Below are 18,482 nucleotides of genomic sequence, written 5' to 3'. Positions count from 1 at the left end.
ATCCAGCCCTAACCAGCTATGTGACCTTGAGCACATTACCTAACTTCTCTGTGCCTTAGTTTTTTTATCTTTAAAATGAAACAATAATTCTTATGTCGTAGGGTTGTTAGAAGCATCATGATACAACACCCAGTAGGGTGTCTGGCTCATAATTATCGCATGATCACTGTTACCTGACATTAGTACTGTTTCTTCTCCTACGAAGCTGAGTAGGAAGGCAGACATCCTGGCTCAGGCACCAGGAAATGCAGTGGGGTTGAATGTGTGTGAGGGTTTAATGTACACGCAGGAACGTTTGGAGAAATGAAAGAAAAGGAAAAGGTTCTCATACTTGGAAAGAAGTGTACGCTCTCTTACAATAGTGGGGTCTTGGCTCTTCGAGGTGACACCTAAGATGGCACACGGTCACGTGTTCAAAGGTTGTAACTCCTGTAAGAAAAGCTGAGATGAATTCCTGAGGGCAGAAATCTGCTCCCACTTCTCTGCCTCCCCTTAGTTCCCAGCACAGTGCCAGCCGCCCCAAACATTTGCTGAACCGGGTCAAAACTCGGGTCCCGCGCCCTGACTGTCCAGCAGAGGCCGCCCTGGGCCGGGACTCCCGGGACACGAGGGCTGGGAGAGGAAAGGCCAGGGGTGGCCTAGTCATCTCCGCGGGGCCCGGGTGGGAGGGGTTTGGCGGCGGCGGAGGCGGCCCGGGCGGCTGGGATGGAGCAGAAGCGCGCCGGGCGCCGGAGTACAAGCAGCTGACGGAGACGCGCGGGGCTCGCCTAGCTTCCACTACCGCCGCCCGAGCCGCCCGCTCGCCCGGCTCCCACCGCAGCCAGCGGACAGAGGAGGAGCTGCCCGCGCTCTGGGCGCTCGGTCAGTCCCGGCAAACTCTCCCGCTGCCCGCGCCGGGTTCGGCACCAAGCCCCAGGGTACCATGGTCTACAAGACTCTCTTCGCTCTCTGCGTCTTCACGGCAGGTATTTTGGGGCGCCGATCTGGCGGAGGGCTGGCTCGGCGACCAGCGCTGGGGGCGGGGGCTGAACCGGGGAGACGGGGAAATAAGTCGCCGCGCGCGGGTGGCCGGCGAGGTGCGAGCCTCTAGCGTTTCGCAAAGCTGCGTGCGCACTTGGATTTAGAGCGACGTGCGTTTTTGGAGATCCTGGGCCGAGCCGGACCGAGGGGATGACAGGGTTCTTCCGGCCGCAGCCCGCGCCCGCACAAACTCCGGGCTTTGTGAAACAGGTGGCTGCACGACGCGTTTGAAACCCGGGTTGGCGACACGGACTGAGACTAGAGGCTTCTCGGGTCTCCGAGCACACCTTGCCAGAGTTGGGCACCAGACAGACCGGTTGACGCGGTTGGACTCGGGGAGGGATAAGAAGGAGAAGCAGGGGGGATCGCATCTGGGAAAGCTTTAAGCCGTGGCCGCGCACCCGGCGGGACTGGTTTGCGTTCCCCGAGATTCGGTGGTCTCTGGTCTCCGGCGACCCTTCCTAGTTACGCGTGGGGGTGATGCGGCCTTAACAGCCTCACGGCAGCTGCTCCGACCCGGCTCGAGCTCGTGATCACGCCTGGGGATTTGCAGTTCTCCCCTGTGGCCCGGAAACTCCCCCAAAATATGTGCCCTGGCAGAAACTGTTAACTTGGCGAAAACTAGCATCCTCCCCATTCCACCCACTCCCCCTACACACACTCACCCTCGGGACGGCTTCCCCACGCGCGCATCGCTGGCCTCAGGACCACGGATGGCAGCGGCCTCCAAGCAGGGCCTGGGGAGAGAGGAGCCGGAGGACGGAGCTCGGCTTGGTGGGGGCAGAGGAGAGATTCAGAACAGCGCTTTAAGTCTGAGGGTGGGGTATCCAGTTTTTCCAGAAAATGTAGGCAGACAAGGGACAACTGACTACGGATGAGGCACTGGTGGAAAAAGCAGCCCGAGTGCGGGGACACCGGCGTGTTTAGATAAGAATGTTCCAAAGCCACATACATAACCATTTACTCATGCTTGTACTCCGTGTGTGTATTTCTTTTCCTCCTGAATTGCTTGGGTTCCTGTAATCGTGGACACAAGTCGTTACAATCCCTTGAAAAGAAGCTAGGGGTTTCCAGGCAGCTCACAAAGGATAATGCAGTTTTGAGGAAAAGTTTCCCAACTTGAGGCTAGAGCGAGTCTTTTTCCTCTACTTGCTGAACGCCTGAGAAAGCTCCCTTTTCTCTCTGGTGTCTGCAAGGTTTGGAGGCGCGTCCGCAGAGGGTTCCCGGTCCCCTGCCGCTTTTGGTTGCTCCAGCCAGGCTGGGAGCGCCTGTATCCCCAAGTGTGACAGCCGACTGCCTAGCCCCGGGATTGCCAAGAGACGTTTACGAAATGACAGGAAAGGTGCCTTTCTTTCTCCTCTCTAGAAATCCTTTCATGAGGCTTGAGACTCAGAAAACCTTCAGTGAGCCAGTAGAGCTGGTAGGTAGGTTTGTTGGCTAATTTTATTTAGTGGCTTGTCTTTAATTTTTGTTTTTTTAACAGCTCTGGCAGTTGGCAACGCCGGGATTAACCCTACTAAGGCAGTGTATTGCGGGGCTTTTTTCTCCCTAAGGAGCTCAAGATACATATATATATATATATTTTTTTTTTTTTTTTTTTTTTCTTGGCCAGTTTTAGAGTTTAGCCTCGCTATTGCTGTGGCAAGAATCTTGACCTTGTTCACGGCCCAGACTGAGGAGGCTGGTAGCTGGGGACCCGCTGAGCGGCCTCACTCATCCCTGCACACATGTGTCGAGGTCAGAACCAAGAAGATCACAGCCTCCCAGTTCTGGGGTTCCCCTGACCCCGGAAGACATAGTTATGTTTCTGAGTACATCTCCCTAACAGAGTGATGGAGCGTCCTTTCCTCTGAGTTTGTGCCTCAGAAGGAATCTCTTCGGGGGTCAGTGTGTTGTTAGAGCTACTTGCAAGAAGTTATCAGGAAAATAATATAAAAATAGGCATAAATACCGTACAAGGCTGTTTACATCCCAAAGTAAGGTGTTTGGAGAAACTAAAATATAACTTTTCTAGAAAAAGTTGTAAAGGAGAGAGAGACAACGGTTCTTGAAATGAAAGTGGCATGCGTGTTTCAGTGGACCATCCTGGGGCTCCCTTGGCAAAGCTCTAGTTAGTTTCATCAGGCAGTTGCTTTTTTTCCCTCCCCCCTCTATCTTTAGAGGATTCAGGAAATTTTCCGTAAAACTCTTGAGGTAATACTTTCTTGAGCCAGGAATGGGGCTTAGCAGGGGACTTTTTTAGCTTAATAAATCTGCTCGATACATATACATAGTGTTTTCTCCAGCCTGTATAATGGACACTTGTAAATACCTGTGCATTGTCAACAACACAGCAAAAGTAGATCCTCTACACTTATTCACTTGTATTTTAAAAAGAAGGAAGAGAGAAACCTTGGGCTGTCTTCAGTTCTTTCAGGGTTGATTGCGGTAGAAAACTAGCATGGCTATTTTACAGACCGTTCCCAAACACCTCTAAGGCCAGTACTCTAGGCATACAGGAGTACTGCCTCTAAATTACAAGCCAGAACCTCCAAGGGCAGGCAGCAGAACCAAGAAGGGAGGGAGGATGGCAGGCCACAGGAAGCTTACATCTTCATCCCTCTCTCTCTCCTCTCTAGATTCAATTCTTTCATTCCCACCACTGTCGATGCTGTTCTCCAGTGCTCTATGGCTCAAAATATTAAAAAATTCCCTCACTGAGACATCTGAGGTATACTGGAACTTCCCAAAGTCCTTTTCCAAACATTCAAGGAGTTCAAGGGGAAACAAGCATAGGTAAGAGAGGCAAAAAATCCCTTGACCCGGTTTTTCCTGCCTTAGGTTCTGCCCTGTCTGCCCCACCCCAGGGAGAGTACTGCATCCTGCCCCATTACCCAAGCTGAATTATTGGCCCCATGGTGATCAAGACCAGCAGAGCTAGATTCCAGTCTGCCACCCAGCTAGAGAGCCTATTTGTGTCCCAGGCCTGTCAGCTAGCTCTTCTCCAAGTGACTAACATCTCGAATGTCCTTATCCTCAAAGGAAGACCCCACCCTACACATTTATGGCTCTGTTCTCAGTATAGGTCCTGATATATGGCAGGGCTTTATCATAAGCATATTAAAGCCATATCGTAAATCTTATCATAAACATGTTAAAAATAAACCAAAAAATGCACACACATTTATGGGAACGGCAAGGTTGCCTATGGTTGGTTGGGAGTGGAGGTGAAGGGTGGCTTGCATCCCTTTAGCCTGGTTACCTCCTATTCCCCTGAAGTCTGTGTCACAAAGTGACACCTCCTTCGCTGTGAAACCTGCCTGAGAAGGTGGAACTTCTCCATTATTTTGGGATAGATTTACTGAGACAGTGTTGCGAAGTGGTGAAGCACGGCTGCAGATTCTGCAGCTAGATTGCCTCAGTACACAGCGAAGTTTTACTACTTACTAATTGTATAATTTAGGGCACGTAATCTAACCACTCAAGTTTTCTTATCGACAAAATTGGGGAAATAAAACTTCATCAGACTGTTGAAAGTGGTAAATAACTGAATATACCTATAATGCCTGGGACATAGTAAGCGCTCAATAAGTATTAGCGATTGTTGTTGCTATTATTCTTATTAATGAAGTTGACTGTGTTTGGCACCAATTAGGTCATCCTCTCCAAAGTTTATGTGTTTGTGCTTGGACTATGTAAATTGAAGATTTAAACTAATATTCCAGCACAATGCCAGCTGTTCTGGCAAACATTCATGTGCAAATTAAGAAAAGATTCAACTGAGCCTACTAAATGCCTAATTTGAAAAGGTTAATAATGTGCCAGCTCAAATTTAGCACAACAGTCCAAAAAACACTCAGTAACAAACAGAAGTAAAGTCTCATGGAAGATGTTATTTCTTCCACAAATTCTTTTGCAGACTGGTGTGTTTCAAAAGCCCAACTCAGCTAAACCTTAAGGTCAGGTTCCCAGAGCCACAAATTTTGGATAATTCAGATCAAACAACTTAGGAAAAGGCATTTCATGGCGTATGAATGATCCAGAATGGCTCTCTCCAGAATCCAAAAACATCAATAATGGCCAGATCTCTAATTTAACTTGATCATTTGGGCCTGGTCTAGTGGTGCTTTCATTGTGCTTGTGCTTTTATAAGAAAAAATTTGGCCAAATATTTACACTGTTTGAGCAGATTTTCTTAAACTACAATTTTTGGGGGGACAGGGGTGGGGCTGGGGGGTACAGCATCCACTGGAAACAACAAAAGAGGGACATTTAAAAAATATTTTCAAAGTGGATTGACTGTTTTAACACCCAAATGAAAGGAATCCTGCTGTAACATTTACGATGGTTTTCTCCCTTTTAGAAGTTATCTGTTACTGAAATTGGATACGTTAGTTTAGGAATCAAATATAGTCACCCCTAAGTATCCAGAACCTGGCCCCCATACCAAAATCCTCAGATGCTCAAGTTTCTTATATAAAATGGTATAGTATTTGCATATAACCTACACACATCCTCCTGTATACTCTAAATCATCTCCAGGTTGCTTATAATACCTAACGCAATGTAAATGCTGTGGAAATAGTTGCCAGCATGCGGCAAGTTCAAGTTTTGCTTTTTGGATTCTGGAATTTTTTTCCCAATATTTTCGGCCCGAGGTTGATTGAATCCACAGATGCAGATCCCACAGATACAGAGAGATGACTGTCTTTGCTTTGCTAGCAAGGTATTGAATAAAACAGTTGCCTAGAAAAAATTAATGTTTCATTTAGAAGACAGCAGTGGTTATGAAAAGAGGTAGGCAAATAGTGGGTACCTGCCTTATGCAACGATTGCTTTTTAGTTGGAAATGCAGGGCTAATAGGTTATCATCCAGTTAATGTGCAAGTAGAGTTACTATAAAATAAGACAGATTTGTGTATGTAGTTCATGGCATTACATTTCGTAGTCACAGCTTAAATTATTTAAATGACGGGGATTGATGTAACATCAGATTTTCTGATGTGTGGATCTTTAAATAGTCTTCATGATCCTTTATAGCAGCGTAGCCCATTTCTTTTACCTGTTTTAATATCGTTTATAAACCTTGAGACTTCTGCCATTTTATAAGTAATAGAAACCATTACAACAAAATAGGCGATTATATAATTGTTTTCATCTGTGTTTTTCATTGGTGCAAGGTGGCATAATGTCAACTGAAAATAAGCTGTTTTAATTTTCCTTTGGCTAGTGTTGCCAGATTTAGCAATTAAAAATACAGGTTGCCCAGCCCAATTTGGATTTCAAATAAATAGTGAATTCTAAGTCTATCCCCCATAGTACTTGGGACACACTTAAGCTAAATAATTCTTCGTTGTTTATCTTGAATTCAAATGTAACTGATCATCCTGTATTTCTTCTAGCAACCCTACCTTTGGCCTTCCATGTGTGGTTCATCAGTGCAATGGGTTTGACATAGGATTGGCTTTATTTTGAACCCTGCCCCACCCGGCTTTAGCCACCCCACTCCATTTCATTCATTCATCACAATCTGTTCATGGGAAGACGACTCGGAGATTTCAAAGCAGCTCTGTCTCTCTGAAAGCAACTTACAACGTTAGGATTCAGCGGCAGCTCTCCAATGGAACATTTTGAATTGGATTGCATATCCATTTACTGTGCACTGTTATGTTTTTCTGAACGATCGGTGGGATTTCTGTAGCCTCCCTGAGGCTACATTACTCTACCCTTTTGTGACCTTTCCTTTAAAAAAAAAAAACAAAAAACAGTATACTATTTGAAATGGTAACAGTGTTCTTGCATAGGAGCTGGAACTAAGAGCCTTCCAGAATCCAGCTGGCAGCTGATTAAAAAAGAAAGTTAATAGAACAGCTTTGGATTTCAATGCTGTCTTCTGTGCCAGGATCTTAACACATCTCACAATTATTATATAAGGTTTGCATAATTCCTACAGGATAGGTCTATAGGTATCACTTGAAATCTGTGGCTACATGGAGCCTGAAGCAGCATATTAGACAGAATTTCAAGGCAGATGGGGGGAAAAAAATCCTTTCAGCAATTAGACTGTGGTGGAAATTTGCACCTTTATACTTAAGGCCGAATCTGTGACTAGGTAATTGTTAAGTGGAAAAAAAAATTGTGGAAAGTTACCAGGTGTGATATTTAGAAAACACGTCTCTTCAATACAAAATAAGATGAATGACAGAATACAGCCTTGATGATAATATCTTCCACTTACAGTCCAAATTCTGACACCTGATTTTCTTTTCCATCAAGGAGGAAATAAGGGCACAGAAACTTTAGGGCAGGTGTTGCACCTGAGACGAACTGGAGGAGAGAAGGTTTTGTTTGATTGATTTTTCATTTTTTTGGCCATGGTTGTAAACTTAAAGCTATCATTCAAGCTTCTCACTGGATAGAACATATTATATTTCCCTGTATGGGGTTATTAAAATATATGTTACCTTTAAAATTATGATATTCTTGGCAGCTTGTGTAGTAGCATAACCTCATTCCTGAGAGAGTTTTTTCACCCACTGTTTTATCCACGATGGGTTGTTTACTGGGGTTGTCTGCCCCTTATAAAATCTTTTCATTTTCCATTGGAAAAGCTTTTGTGATCCACAGATAGACGGCAGGCAGATACCATTATACTGGCGTTGAACAGTTATTTCATTGTTAAACCCTCCACACTATATGATTCTTGCTTTATACTGTAATTTAGATTCTTTAGGAAGAGCAGTAACAATTATTGTAAGGATAAAAGGATGTCCTCTTTATTCACCATGCAAAAGCTATATGTGTTTAGGGAAATGTTTAAGACTCTGGTCATCCTATTGCGCTAAGGTAACGTGTCACATTAGGAGAGGACTCAGTACATCTCAGAATTACATGAGGAAGTCTCAAAGCCCATTTGTCCATGAGAAGGTCCTAAGGAAATCTGGTGGACTTGAACACCTCTTTGTTGGTTTAGGAAAAGAGGCAAGTTACTGGTGGATCACACACTCGGCTGGTCATGGAAATTCTTGCTGTTAATGGGTCAGCTGCATGAGAGGTAACATCAAGCTGAATAAGGCCATCACCCAGCCAAAGGGAACTCAGCATGTTTGGTCTTAAAAATGACAGTGTTGTCAGAGATGGCATTCCAGAGGAGAGAGCCGTGGAATTGTCCGTTTTGAAGAACTGTTCAGACAGGTCTGAGCATGAGAAAGAATTATCAGTTTTTGAGGATAAATGATCATTCACCGTTTACCTTCTAGGAAATGTAGGAGGGGAAGGAAGTGTGATATCACATTCCATGTGGAAACTGGATAAGAAATGGACAGAGGGCAGGGGCCATGGCTGTTTCAGAATTTCTGCGTAGGACACGTGGAAGAGGCTAGGAGTGGTCTGTTGCACGAGATGGAGAGAACGTCTGGTGGCTGAACGAGGGGGAAGTGATTGTTGAAATTATTGGGGGTTGCTAAAGACCAAACCACCTCCTTGATGCTGCTACTGGGAATGGAAGATTCATCGAGTTTCATTTTTAGGCGAAGGAGATAAGAGATTCCTCCTCAAATTTATATGCACATCAAGCCTCTTTTAGTATACCTTTCTAGTTTTGTGAAAGGCTGCAAATTGAACCTTTCAGAGGAAACGATGTGACAGCCCTTAATGGCAGGTAATTCAGGTACCCTCAGCATTGTGAAAGGGGCAGAAGAATAAGAAAATGCCCTGAAATGTCAAGAGGAATTCAGCTGCGTGGTTTGGTTGCATGAAGGAGGGCTGAGTGACCTGGGGTTGCCCGCTTCCGGGCTGGCCTCCTAGACTGCTCTTCGCGAAGAGTCCTATTTTGAGCAGATTCCCCGTTCAATGCTCATTTGAAGAGAAACACAACCCTGGTATTTACCCGATGAGGATGAGATTTGTGTTACTTTCTCTGCGAGGCTGCATGGTATGGTGGAAGAGGCTTTGGAGGAAGACAGGCTGGTGTGATGCCGGCTCTGGGGTCTCGGTCTCCTCCTTGTAGAGTTATGATAATACACATCAAGTGCCATGTGAGTAAACATTCAACAAAAGTTTATTAAACAGGGCTTCCCTGGTGGCGCAGTGGTTGAGAATCCGCCTGCCAATGCAGGGGACACGGGTTCGAGCCCTGGTCTGGGAAGATCCCACATGCCGCGGAGCAACTGGGCCCGTGAGCCACAACTACTGAGCCTGCGTGTCTGGAGTCTGTGCTCCACAACAAGAGGCCGCGATAGTGAGAGGCCCGCGCACCACGATGAAGAGTGGCCCCCACTTGCCGCAACTAGAGAAAGTCCTCGCACAGAAACAAAGACCCAACACAGCCAAAAATAAATAAATAAATAAACTAAAAAAAAAAAAAAACAGCGAAATCTTAAAAAAAAAAAAAAGTTTATTAAACAATGCATAGAAGATTTATTTTATTTTACTTCATTTGCATGTCCGGCTCACACTCCTAGAATATAAGATGCATGAGAATTTTAGCTGTTTTGTCCCAGCTGTGTCTCCAGCATGGAGAACAGAGCAAGACATGTAATGAGTGCCTAGCAAATATTTGTTAAATTAATTTTTTCATAAATTTATTTATTTATTTACTTATTTACTTATTTGGTTGTGTCGGGTCTTAGTTGCGGCCTGCGGGATCTTCATTGTGGCATGTGGGATCTCAGTTCCCCAGCCAGGGATCAAACTCATGTCCACTTCATTGGAAGGCAGATCCTTAACCACTGGACCACCAGGGAAGTCCCTGTTAAATTAATTTTTAATGGAGAATCTTCATGTGTTGTCTAAGGCTCTGGAGATACAGCAATGAACAAAATAGAAGTCTACCCTCAGGGAACTCATGTTCTTTGAGGATGATTAACTTTGACTTGGTCAGAAGAAAATCAGTAGCTGACCATCTCACAGTCATCTCAAACGCAACACATCCAAATATGAACTCTTGGACTTTTCTCCCAGAATAGTCCCTAGCAGAAGCCTTCCCCATCCCAATTAATGGCAACTCCAACTTTCCAGTTGCTTAGGCTGAAAATCGTGAGTCATCTTTGAGTCTCTTTTTCTCTCAACACCCCTCATCCAATGCTTCAAGAAAATCTGTTCGCCCTACCTTTAAAATACATAAAGTCAGACACTTTCTGCCACCTCCATTGCTGTCTGTGGTGTGAGCCCCCATCCTCTTTCTCCCGGAATCCTGCAGGGGCCTCCTCTCGGGCCTCTCAGCTTTTACCCTTTCCCTCCTAAGGTCTGGTCTCTAGAGAGCAGCTGTCCATCCAGTGGAAATGTATCAGATGGTGACATTGCTCTCTTCACAGCTCTGCAATGGCTTTCTGCTGTGCTCAGAGTGAAATCTCAGCCCAAGTCCTTAAAGCAGCCATCCAGACCCACTTGAGCTGCTCCCCCTTCATCTTGGACCAGGGCTCCTACCTCTCCTCTGCTCCCCTGGCACCAGCCACACTGGTTTCCTTATTGCACGCCATGGCTGGTTCCTCTCTCTGGAACATATTTTCTCTAAATATACATGTGGTTAATTCCCTCACCTTCCTAAAACCTTTGCTCAGATGTCACCTTCTCAGTGAGACTTACCTTACCAACTTTTTTTTTTTTTTTTTTGTCAGTTACTCTTTTATTTCCCCCACGCTTTGAAATTGTCAAGCATACTTTGAGGAGGCGTTTGATTACTGACTTCAGGCTCTTTGGCTGTAGCGTCCAGTCTGCACTTCTCCTTCTGGTCTCTTTCTTTCCTGGCTGCTCTATGATTATTTCTGCATCATTAGATTTCCTTTCCTGTGTTCCCAAAGGATGAACATATTTACAGTCAGTCCTGGAAACCTGATCTTTATCCTGAATTTCTGCTCAAAAGCCACCAGAGATTAATCATGTGGACAATCTTATTTTATTAAGGAAATGTGTAATACGTACTAAAAATAGCAAGCCTTGCTTTGGTCAATTTCATCAATGCTTCTTAATCTGGACCTCATAGAACATGCATTTTTTTGCTCTTTGATTTCTTTTATTCTTCTTGACCAACATTTTTAAATTGCAGTCTGTTCTGCCTGCCAACACGATATTCCCATTGCCCCTCATCTGCCTCTTGCTTCTACTTTTCCCTTTAATGTCTGTCTTCCTTCATCCCTAGTCCCCCCATCCTGGGATTTTTGTCTCTCTTGTTTGTTGTAGTATCCCCAGTGCTGTGTGGCACTAAGGTGGGTACTCAAAATATTTGTTGAACTGAAGGATTAAAATACATTTTTGAGGGCTGGCACAATGAAGACTTAATTTAAATTTCACCTTAGATCCCCCCAAAAGGAGACATTGGCAAAACTTGCTTACTATCAAGTGCTTGTGTCTAGTGTTTCCAAATAGCTGTTTTTAAAAAAGAGTCAGTGGGAAGCAGCCGCATAGCACAGGGAGATCAGCTTGGTGCTTTGTGACCACCTAGAGGGGTGGGATGGGGAGGGTGGGAGGGAGGGAGATGCAAGAGGGAAGAGAAATGGGAACATATTGTATATGTATAACTGATTCACTTTGTTATAAAGCAGAAGCTAACACACCATTGTAAGGCAATTATACTTCAATAAAGATGTTTAAAAAAAAAAAAAAAAAGAGTCAGTCTTTTCGTTTTCATTGAGGGTTACAAAAGCTAAACTTGAAAATCAGCTTTTTTAAAGCTATGCACATATAAAACACTTCTTTTAAAAATGTAAGCCTTTTATTTTTTACCATGGCTATCACTTGAAAATAGCTGAAACTTCTTAAACTCTCTGGCCAATTAAGAAAATGTCACCTTTGAGCTCAGCTAGAGAAGATAAAGATACTTCTACTATTTGAACATTTTTGAGAATTTTCTGAATAGCTAAAAAGAGCCTGGTGATGAAAGTGATTTAAGTCGAAGGGAGGCATGACTGGCACTGTCCCAGTAACGTCTGAGGAAGTTAAGTCAATTCAAATGCTGAGTGTTGAGGGTATAAGTTAGTCACAAATAAGCTGAAGGACAGAAGAGGAGATTTCCTGGCCTTACAGACTCTTTCTGCCTTCACTGGTGATTCTGAAATATGAACTGTGTTTTAGTCCAAGCGATAGATAGACATGATGGGAAGTCCTGACTAAAATCAGACCTGTATTCTGCATGCACTTGTGCCCCACCCTGCAGGGCTGACACCCCTCTGCGTGGCTGGTGTTAAAAGTCACCCAGGCTGGCATATCCCCCAGCTTCAGCACCCAACAAAGACTCATGTTACTTTCTGGCTTAAATAAAAACATCTACTCATTTAGCAGCTGCCAAAAAGAACATGATCTTGAAAAAGAACAACATACTGGTCTTGAAGCCTAAGGGATAATAGGAAAATTTAAGATGATATCAACTTGAAGAGCAACCTATAAACCAACCAAAGAAGGGAAAAGATGATTCTTTATATGAAAAACATGCTCCTTGCTTGTTCAGTGAAGTCACTTGTCCATTCTTGAGGTGGGAAGACACTCCACCATCTTGAAGAGCAGGATGGACCGTGAACAGAGGAGGGGCAAAGAGGGGAGGCCGGCCCTTGTGCTGCAGGACCGACCGGGAACTGTGTCTGGGGTCGTGAGTGCCACTGGAAAGAAAGGGAACAGACATTGACAAGAGGAGGCTTGTGACACCCAAAATCTCAAAGCCAAGTGTGGCTGCTGAAAGAGCAAAAATTACTGCATCACCGAGGATAGAGTTATCAGGCAGAGGGGAGATGGGGGTTTTGACATTCAGAAATTTACAGCCAAGTCTTTGTTTAAAAAAAGTTGAATGGGGCTTCCCTGGTGGCGCAGTGGTTGAGAATATGCCTGCCAATGCAGGGAACGCGGGTTCGAGCCCTGGTCTGGGAAGACCCCACATGCTGCGGAGCAACTGGGCCCGTGAGCCACAATTACTGAGCCTGCGCGTCTGGAGCCTGTGCTCCGCAACGAGAGGCCTCGACAGTGAGAGGCCCGCGCACCGCGATGAAGAGTGGACCCCGCTTGCTGCAACTAGAGAAAGCCCTCGCACAGAGACGAAGACCCAACACAGCCATAAATATAAATAAATAAAAAATAAACCCAAAAGTTTAAAAACAAAAAAAAAGTTGAATGTCCGTAAGTGACAGTTGTCTCTCGTTTTATAACAGTTTTTCAAAGTTGCACTCAAGCGCTGATTTGTTTTTCATTTTTTATTATGGAAACTGTAAACATACACAGAAATTGATAAGAATGTATCCATCCCCTGTCCAGACCCGATTAAGTCTTATTTGTTTGTCTTGGTTAAGAACTTTTTTTTTTTATTAGTTATCCATGTTATACATATTAGTGTATATATGTCAATCCCAAAAGAACTTTTTAAAAATATTAATAAATTGGGAGCAATGTAAATGTGTAATTATAAGGTACTAGTCAGATCATAATGAACAGTTCCATGTTCATTCAACTGGGCAATATTCAGCAATTGCTTAAAAGAATGAGGTGGCTCATTTACGTACTGACAGGTAAAAATGGTGACAGTATATTGAACTACTATATTGCAACTTTATATTTCACAACATATCGAAAGAGCAAGCGAAGGAATAAAATGGACCTCATGATAAAATAGTTAAAACGTCATGTGTGTGCCTATGGAGAAAAGAGTTTAGAAGTTTACACTGGTTATTTCCGTCCAATGAGTTTTGGGTCAGTCTCACTTTTTATGCTCATTTGTTCGGCCTGAAGTTTATTTTAATGTTTGTATTGCCTTCACAATTTTAAAAGTAAAGTTGTAATCAATATTTTAATCCCTCTTTATCAGCAGTCAATGTGGCTCTAGTAACTGCTAGATGGCTACTACTGTCCTCAAAATCTTGATTCAAAAATCCTTCCAACAGAGTCCTCAAAAATAAGATCTTAGAAAAACAAATAACTTCAGAAAGGTTTACAGGATATCACTGACTTAATGGGCAAGGAAGGTTCTGGGAAGGAATTGATAAAGTAATATTATATTTTCTAAAGCCAGAGTGCTGCATAAATCATTAATCAGGACAGCCATCTTGGAAAGTATTTTAAGAGGCTCTGAGCTAACTGATCAGTGTTTAAGGTACTCTGTTAGTTTTTAATATCTTCAGTGTTGGTCACTTATGGAAGCAATTTTAAATTAAAACATCACTCTAAGTTTTTCTAAAATGAAATTTGTCAACTTTGATATCAAATAAGAAAAACAGCCCTCAGAAGAATATACGGTTTATTTTCCTTTTGGCAACATTAAATCTGTTATATCATCTTTTCAATAAAATAATCAATAAAATGTGGTTTAGGTAAATGCTGGGAGATCCATTATTAATACTCCATGGCATTATCAGAGAACAATACTAGAGAGAGGGGGCTGGAGCAGACAGGGCTGGAAGAGGCTTTGGTGTGATCTGGGCCAACCCCTTCATTTTGTAGAAAAATCTAGGCCTGTTGGGAAGAGGGGAAATTCACATGTTTAATTTTTAGCTGTCGTAGTTATCACACTTTATACTATGTTCATTTCATCTGCAACTTCATCTAATCCTCCCAACCACCCCGAGACATAGGCAGTCTATTCCCATTTTGTAGTTCAGGTTGTTAAGTCTCAGAAGTTGAGTAATGAGATGCAGATCTCACAGTCGGTGAGTGACAGAGCTAGGCTTTGAACCCAGGTCTGCTGTCTTGTGCCTTGAACTGCCAAATCAGTTGATAAATCCTCTTGTGTAAATTTAGTCTCTAGAATCTCTCCCAGCTCGGATCCTCTTCGCCATCCCCACAGCTACAGCCTTGGTTGAGAACCTTATCATTTCATCCTGCACTGTTACAGTAACTCCAAATGGTCACTTGTCACGCTTTCTCTTCTCACAGTCTCTAGCAGCTCTTGTGGGACTCATTCAAGCCAGGCCAAATTGCTTGCTTCCCTCCAAAGAAGGAGAAGCAGACTCGGATCTGCCTAAGAGTCATCCAGGTGTTCAGATGGTGGTTGCTAAATTTTATTTCCAGTACAAGGAGTAAAGGCTCCAGGAGAAATGGCTAACTCCAGGTCGGGGTTAGGAAATGTATAAGATGAGCCTGGAGGATCTTGTTATACCAGACAGCAGGGATGTTAGCAAAGACTACGAGCCTCCTGTCAAAAGAACTCAGAACCACTTAATGAGGCTCCCACTGGCCAAAGATAGAACAGCTGGCGCATCCATTAGGATAATTTCAATGGACCGAATCACATTGTTTAAGCTCATGAGTTCATAATGGTACCGAAAACAAATCAATGATTACACAAAACTTCACTGATCTCCATTAGAGGATGCTAATTAACCAACACATTATTTTGAAAAATAATAGATAAAAGAATTATTTCAATTGATTGATTGATCTTAAGCATTTATTTTGTGAGGTGTACACTGGGTGACCAAATATTAGATGATGGGATAACTGACTGTCTCCATACAAGTATTCCAGCTAACGAAGACGGCATAGTGGAAATAGAAGATCACCATATTGCCATGCGCTGGTGTGTAGATGAGCATGGAGCCTGAGGGAGTGGCCTAGAGGACAGATTACCTTGAGATAGTGGAAAGTGGCCTGGAAGCTGGGACATCACCTGGATGAGGAGTTGCACAGCGCGAGGCACGGTGAATGCACTGAACACTGAAAGGCCCCCGGGGTAGCACAGAAAGGAGAGGAGATCCAGTTAGCCCGCTTCACGCCATCACACATCAGCACGGGAGATCTGGAAAGGAATGAGAGTCAACTTCCAGACAAGCTTGCTACCTTTGGGGGACCACCCTTACCTGCACGTCTTCATGAAATAAAATTTCACTCTGGCTAAGTGAATCCAGTGAAGACTGTCTTTAAAGGATTCACAGGTAGAGGAATTTAAAAGGTAGTGTAGGGCTTCCCTGGTGGCGCAGTGGTTGAGAATCTGCCTGCCAATGCAGGGGACACAGGTTCGAGCCCTGGTCTGGGAAGATCCCACATGCCGCGGAGCAACTGGGCCCGTGAGCCACAACTACTGAGCCTGTGTGTCTGGAGCCTGTGCCCCGCAACAAAGAGGCCGTGACAATGAAAGGCCCGCGCACCGCGATGAAGAGTGACCCCCGCTTGCCACAACTAGAGAAAGCCCTCGCACAGAAACGAAGACCCAACACAGCCAAAATAAATAAATTAATTAATTTAAAAAAAAAAAAGGTAGTGTACCTTCCTGGATAGAAGGGGAAACCTTCTCCTGGCTTCTCAGTTACCCAGCAGAGGTTGCCGGTTAGTAAGTGTCTGTCCCCAAACATTACTCGCCCCAGTTTGCTGCGAACTCCTTGCTTCCTTGAACTATGCCAACCTTCCAAGCTTGGGACAAATATAGATTAGCTATTATTGCCTTAGGGTTGCCATAACAAATTACCACAAACTTGGATGGCTTAAAACAACAGAAATTGATTCTCTCACCGTTTTGGAAACTAGAAGTTTAAAAATCAAGGTTTCAGCAGGACCACGCTCCCTTCAAAGCCTCAAGGGGAGGATCCTTCTTTGCTTCTACCAGTTTCTGGTAGCCCCGGGTGTTCGTTGGCTTGTGAAAGTGTTAACTCTGATCTCTGCCTCTTCACGTGGTCTTTTTCCCTTTGAGTCTGTTTCGATTCCCTTCTCATAAGGATATTAGTCATTTAGTCTTGATTGGATTAGGGCCCACCCTTACTCGGTATGCCCTCATCTTAACTTGATTACATCTGCCAAGACCGGATTCCCAACTAAGGTCACATTCACAGGTACTAAGTACCCCCTAGTTAGGGGTTCAACATGTCTTTTTGCAGGGACACACTTCAACCCATACCTGCTGTATTATTTTCACATCTAAGCCATGTTCATGAAAGACCCTCCTCCACTGATAAAAGGAGCAGTTAATAACCTAATCAATTACAAGTTACTTTTATTCAAGATAGTAGCTGCTGTCACCTCGCTTTTTTTTTAATTATTTATTTATTTATTTATTTATGGCTGTGTTGGGTCTTCGTTTCTGCGCGAGGGCTTTCTCTAGTTGCTGCAAGCGGGGGCCACTCTTCATCGTGGTGGGCGGGCCTCTCACTATCGCGGCCTCTCTCGCTGCGGAGCACAGGCTCCAGACGCGCAGGCTCAGTAGTTGTGGCTCACGGGCTTAGTCGCTCCGCGGCATGTGGGATCTTCCCAGACCAGGGCTCGAACCCGTGTCCCCTGCATTGGCAGGCAGATTCTCAACCACTGCGCCACCAGGGAAGCCCTTGTATTTTTTATTTACTTGTTTACTTATCTATTTATTTATTGCTCTTGATGGTAGAAGGTTGGTTGAGACTGTTTAAATCAGGCATTTCTCAACCAAAGTGCTCTGGGCATTTGGAGGGGATATAACACGTGGATAGCATCCCTTGGCCTTGAATGCTAAATCACAGTAGTACCTTACAGGAATTGTGACAAGCAAAATAAGAAAAAATAGAGAAAAAAGAGAAGGGAAGAACGGAAGGAGGGAGGAAATGCCTTCACATATTTCTAAACTTATCAGGCTCACTGAAAACCAAAGGTCTATATTAATGAGATTTTTAATGGCCCTCCTTAGAGACCCACACAGAATGGGTTGTCCTAAGCAATAGCAGTTCTCCTTACTCAGAACTTAGCCAGTCTGCCAACTGTGAGAGGCCTCTAGATGCTTCAGGAACATTCTGATTTGGACACGGCTAGTAGCATGTGTACTATTTGGAGGGCACTGTGTCACTTTTTCTCTGCCATGCTTAATACTATATTGTGTGCAACCTTGGGGATGAGGTAGACTCAGGAAGAGAAAAGAAACAGCAAAAAGTGCCAGGAGATGAAAATAGTTTCTGGTCTTCAGTGGTGGAGCTCATTGTTTATAGATACCATACCTTTCCCCTCTGTGCAGAGACGGTATGATCCACTCCCTAAAAAGTCTCTTTTCCTCAGTTCTGAGTAATGTATTATTGGATGTGGGACACAGGAGGTCACAGGAATCTTTCGTGGAAAAACGTAGAAATTGTGACATTGTAGAACAGTGGATTTCTGTCTGCCAACATGAAAAGTGTGTGGCGGTGTGTGTCTGTGTGTGTATTTGTAGGTAGGATGAGTGTTTCCCTCCTTTCTTACCTGCTTCCTTCCTTACTAAAATATTTAGAAGAATTTTAAAAGGAGGAGACCAAGTAGCCTAGTCTTTTTCAGGGAAAATTGATATTCAGTGGATTCATACTTTTTCTGTAATATGTAAAATTCAACACTTCCTCCCCATAAAATAGCATGTTATCCTACACATGGAACAGCCATAATCATATGCATCCATGTCTTCTGATTAGTAACTAGAATATTAATTAGGTAGAACGTGGGCATTTATTTGGTTCTGTAGCTGCTTATTCAATGGTTTTTTGGAATCATAGCTTTCCTTATAAATCAGAGTGAAAATCAACACTGGAAAGTCTTTCCCTTAGAAAAAATATAATTTCACTTATAGGAGATTTAATTACTTAGATAGTTTT

The 18,482-nt window shown here is 43.8% G+C and overlaps 1 protein-coding gene across 1 annotated transcript in view; it reads left to right on the top strand.

The window, feature by feature from the left end:
- The first annotated feature begins 681 nt into the window (after nucleotides 1-681).
- PARM1 (prostate androgen-regulated mucin-like protein 1) overlaps nucleotides 682-18,482 on the top strand; it is a 104,579-nt gene continuing 86,778 nt past the window's right edge. The window contains exon 1 of the mRNA XM_068542818.1: nucleotides 682-965. Coding sequence (XP_068398919.1) covers nucleotides 923-965 — 43 coding nt within the window. The 5' untranslated portion in view covers nucleotides 682-922. The remainder of the gene's footprint in view (nucleotides 966-18,482) is intronic.

The sequence above is a fragment of the Eschrichtius robustus genome, chromosome 4 (assembly GCF_028021215.1).
Source record: "Eschrichtius robustus isolate mEscRob2 chromosome 4, mEscRob2.pri, whole genome shotgun sequence".
Taxonomy (NCBI): Eukaryota; Metazoa; Chordata; class Mammalia; order Artiodactyla; family Eschrichtiidae; genus Eschrichtius; species Eschrichtius robustus.
The sequence above is the reverse complement of the archived record's forward strand: the minus strand, read 5'-3'. Positions and strand labels throughout refer to the sequence as shown.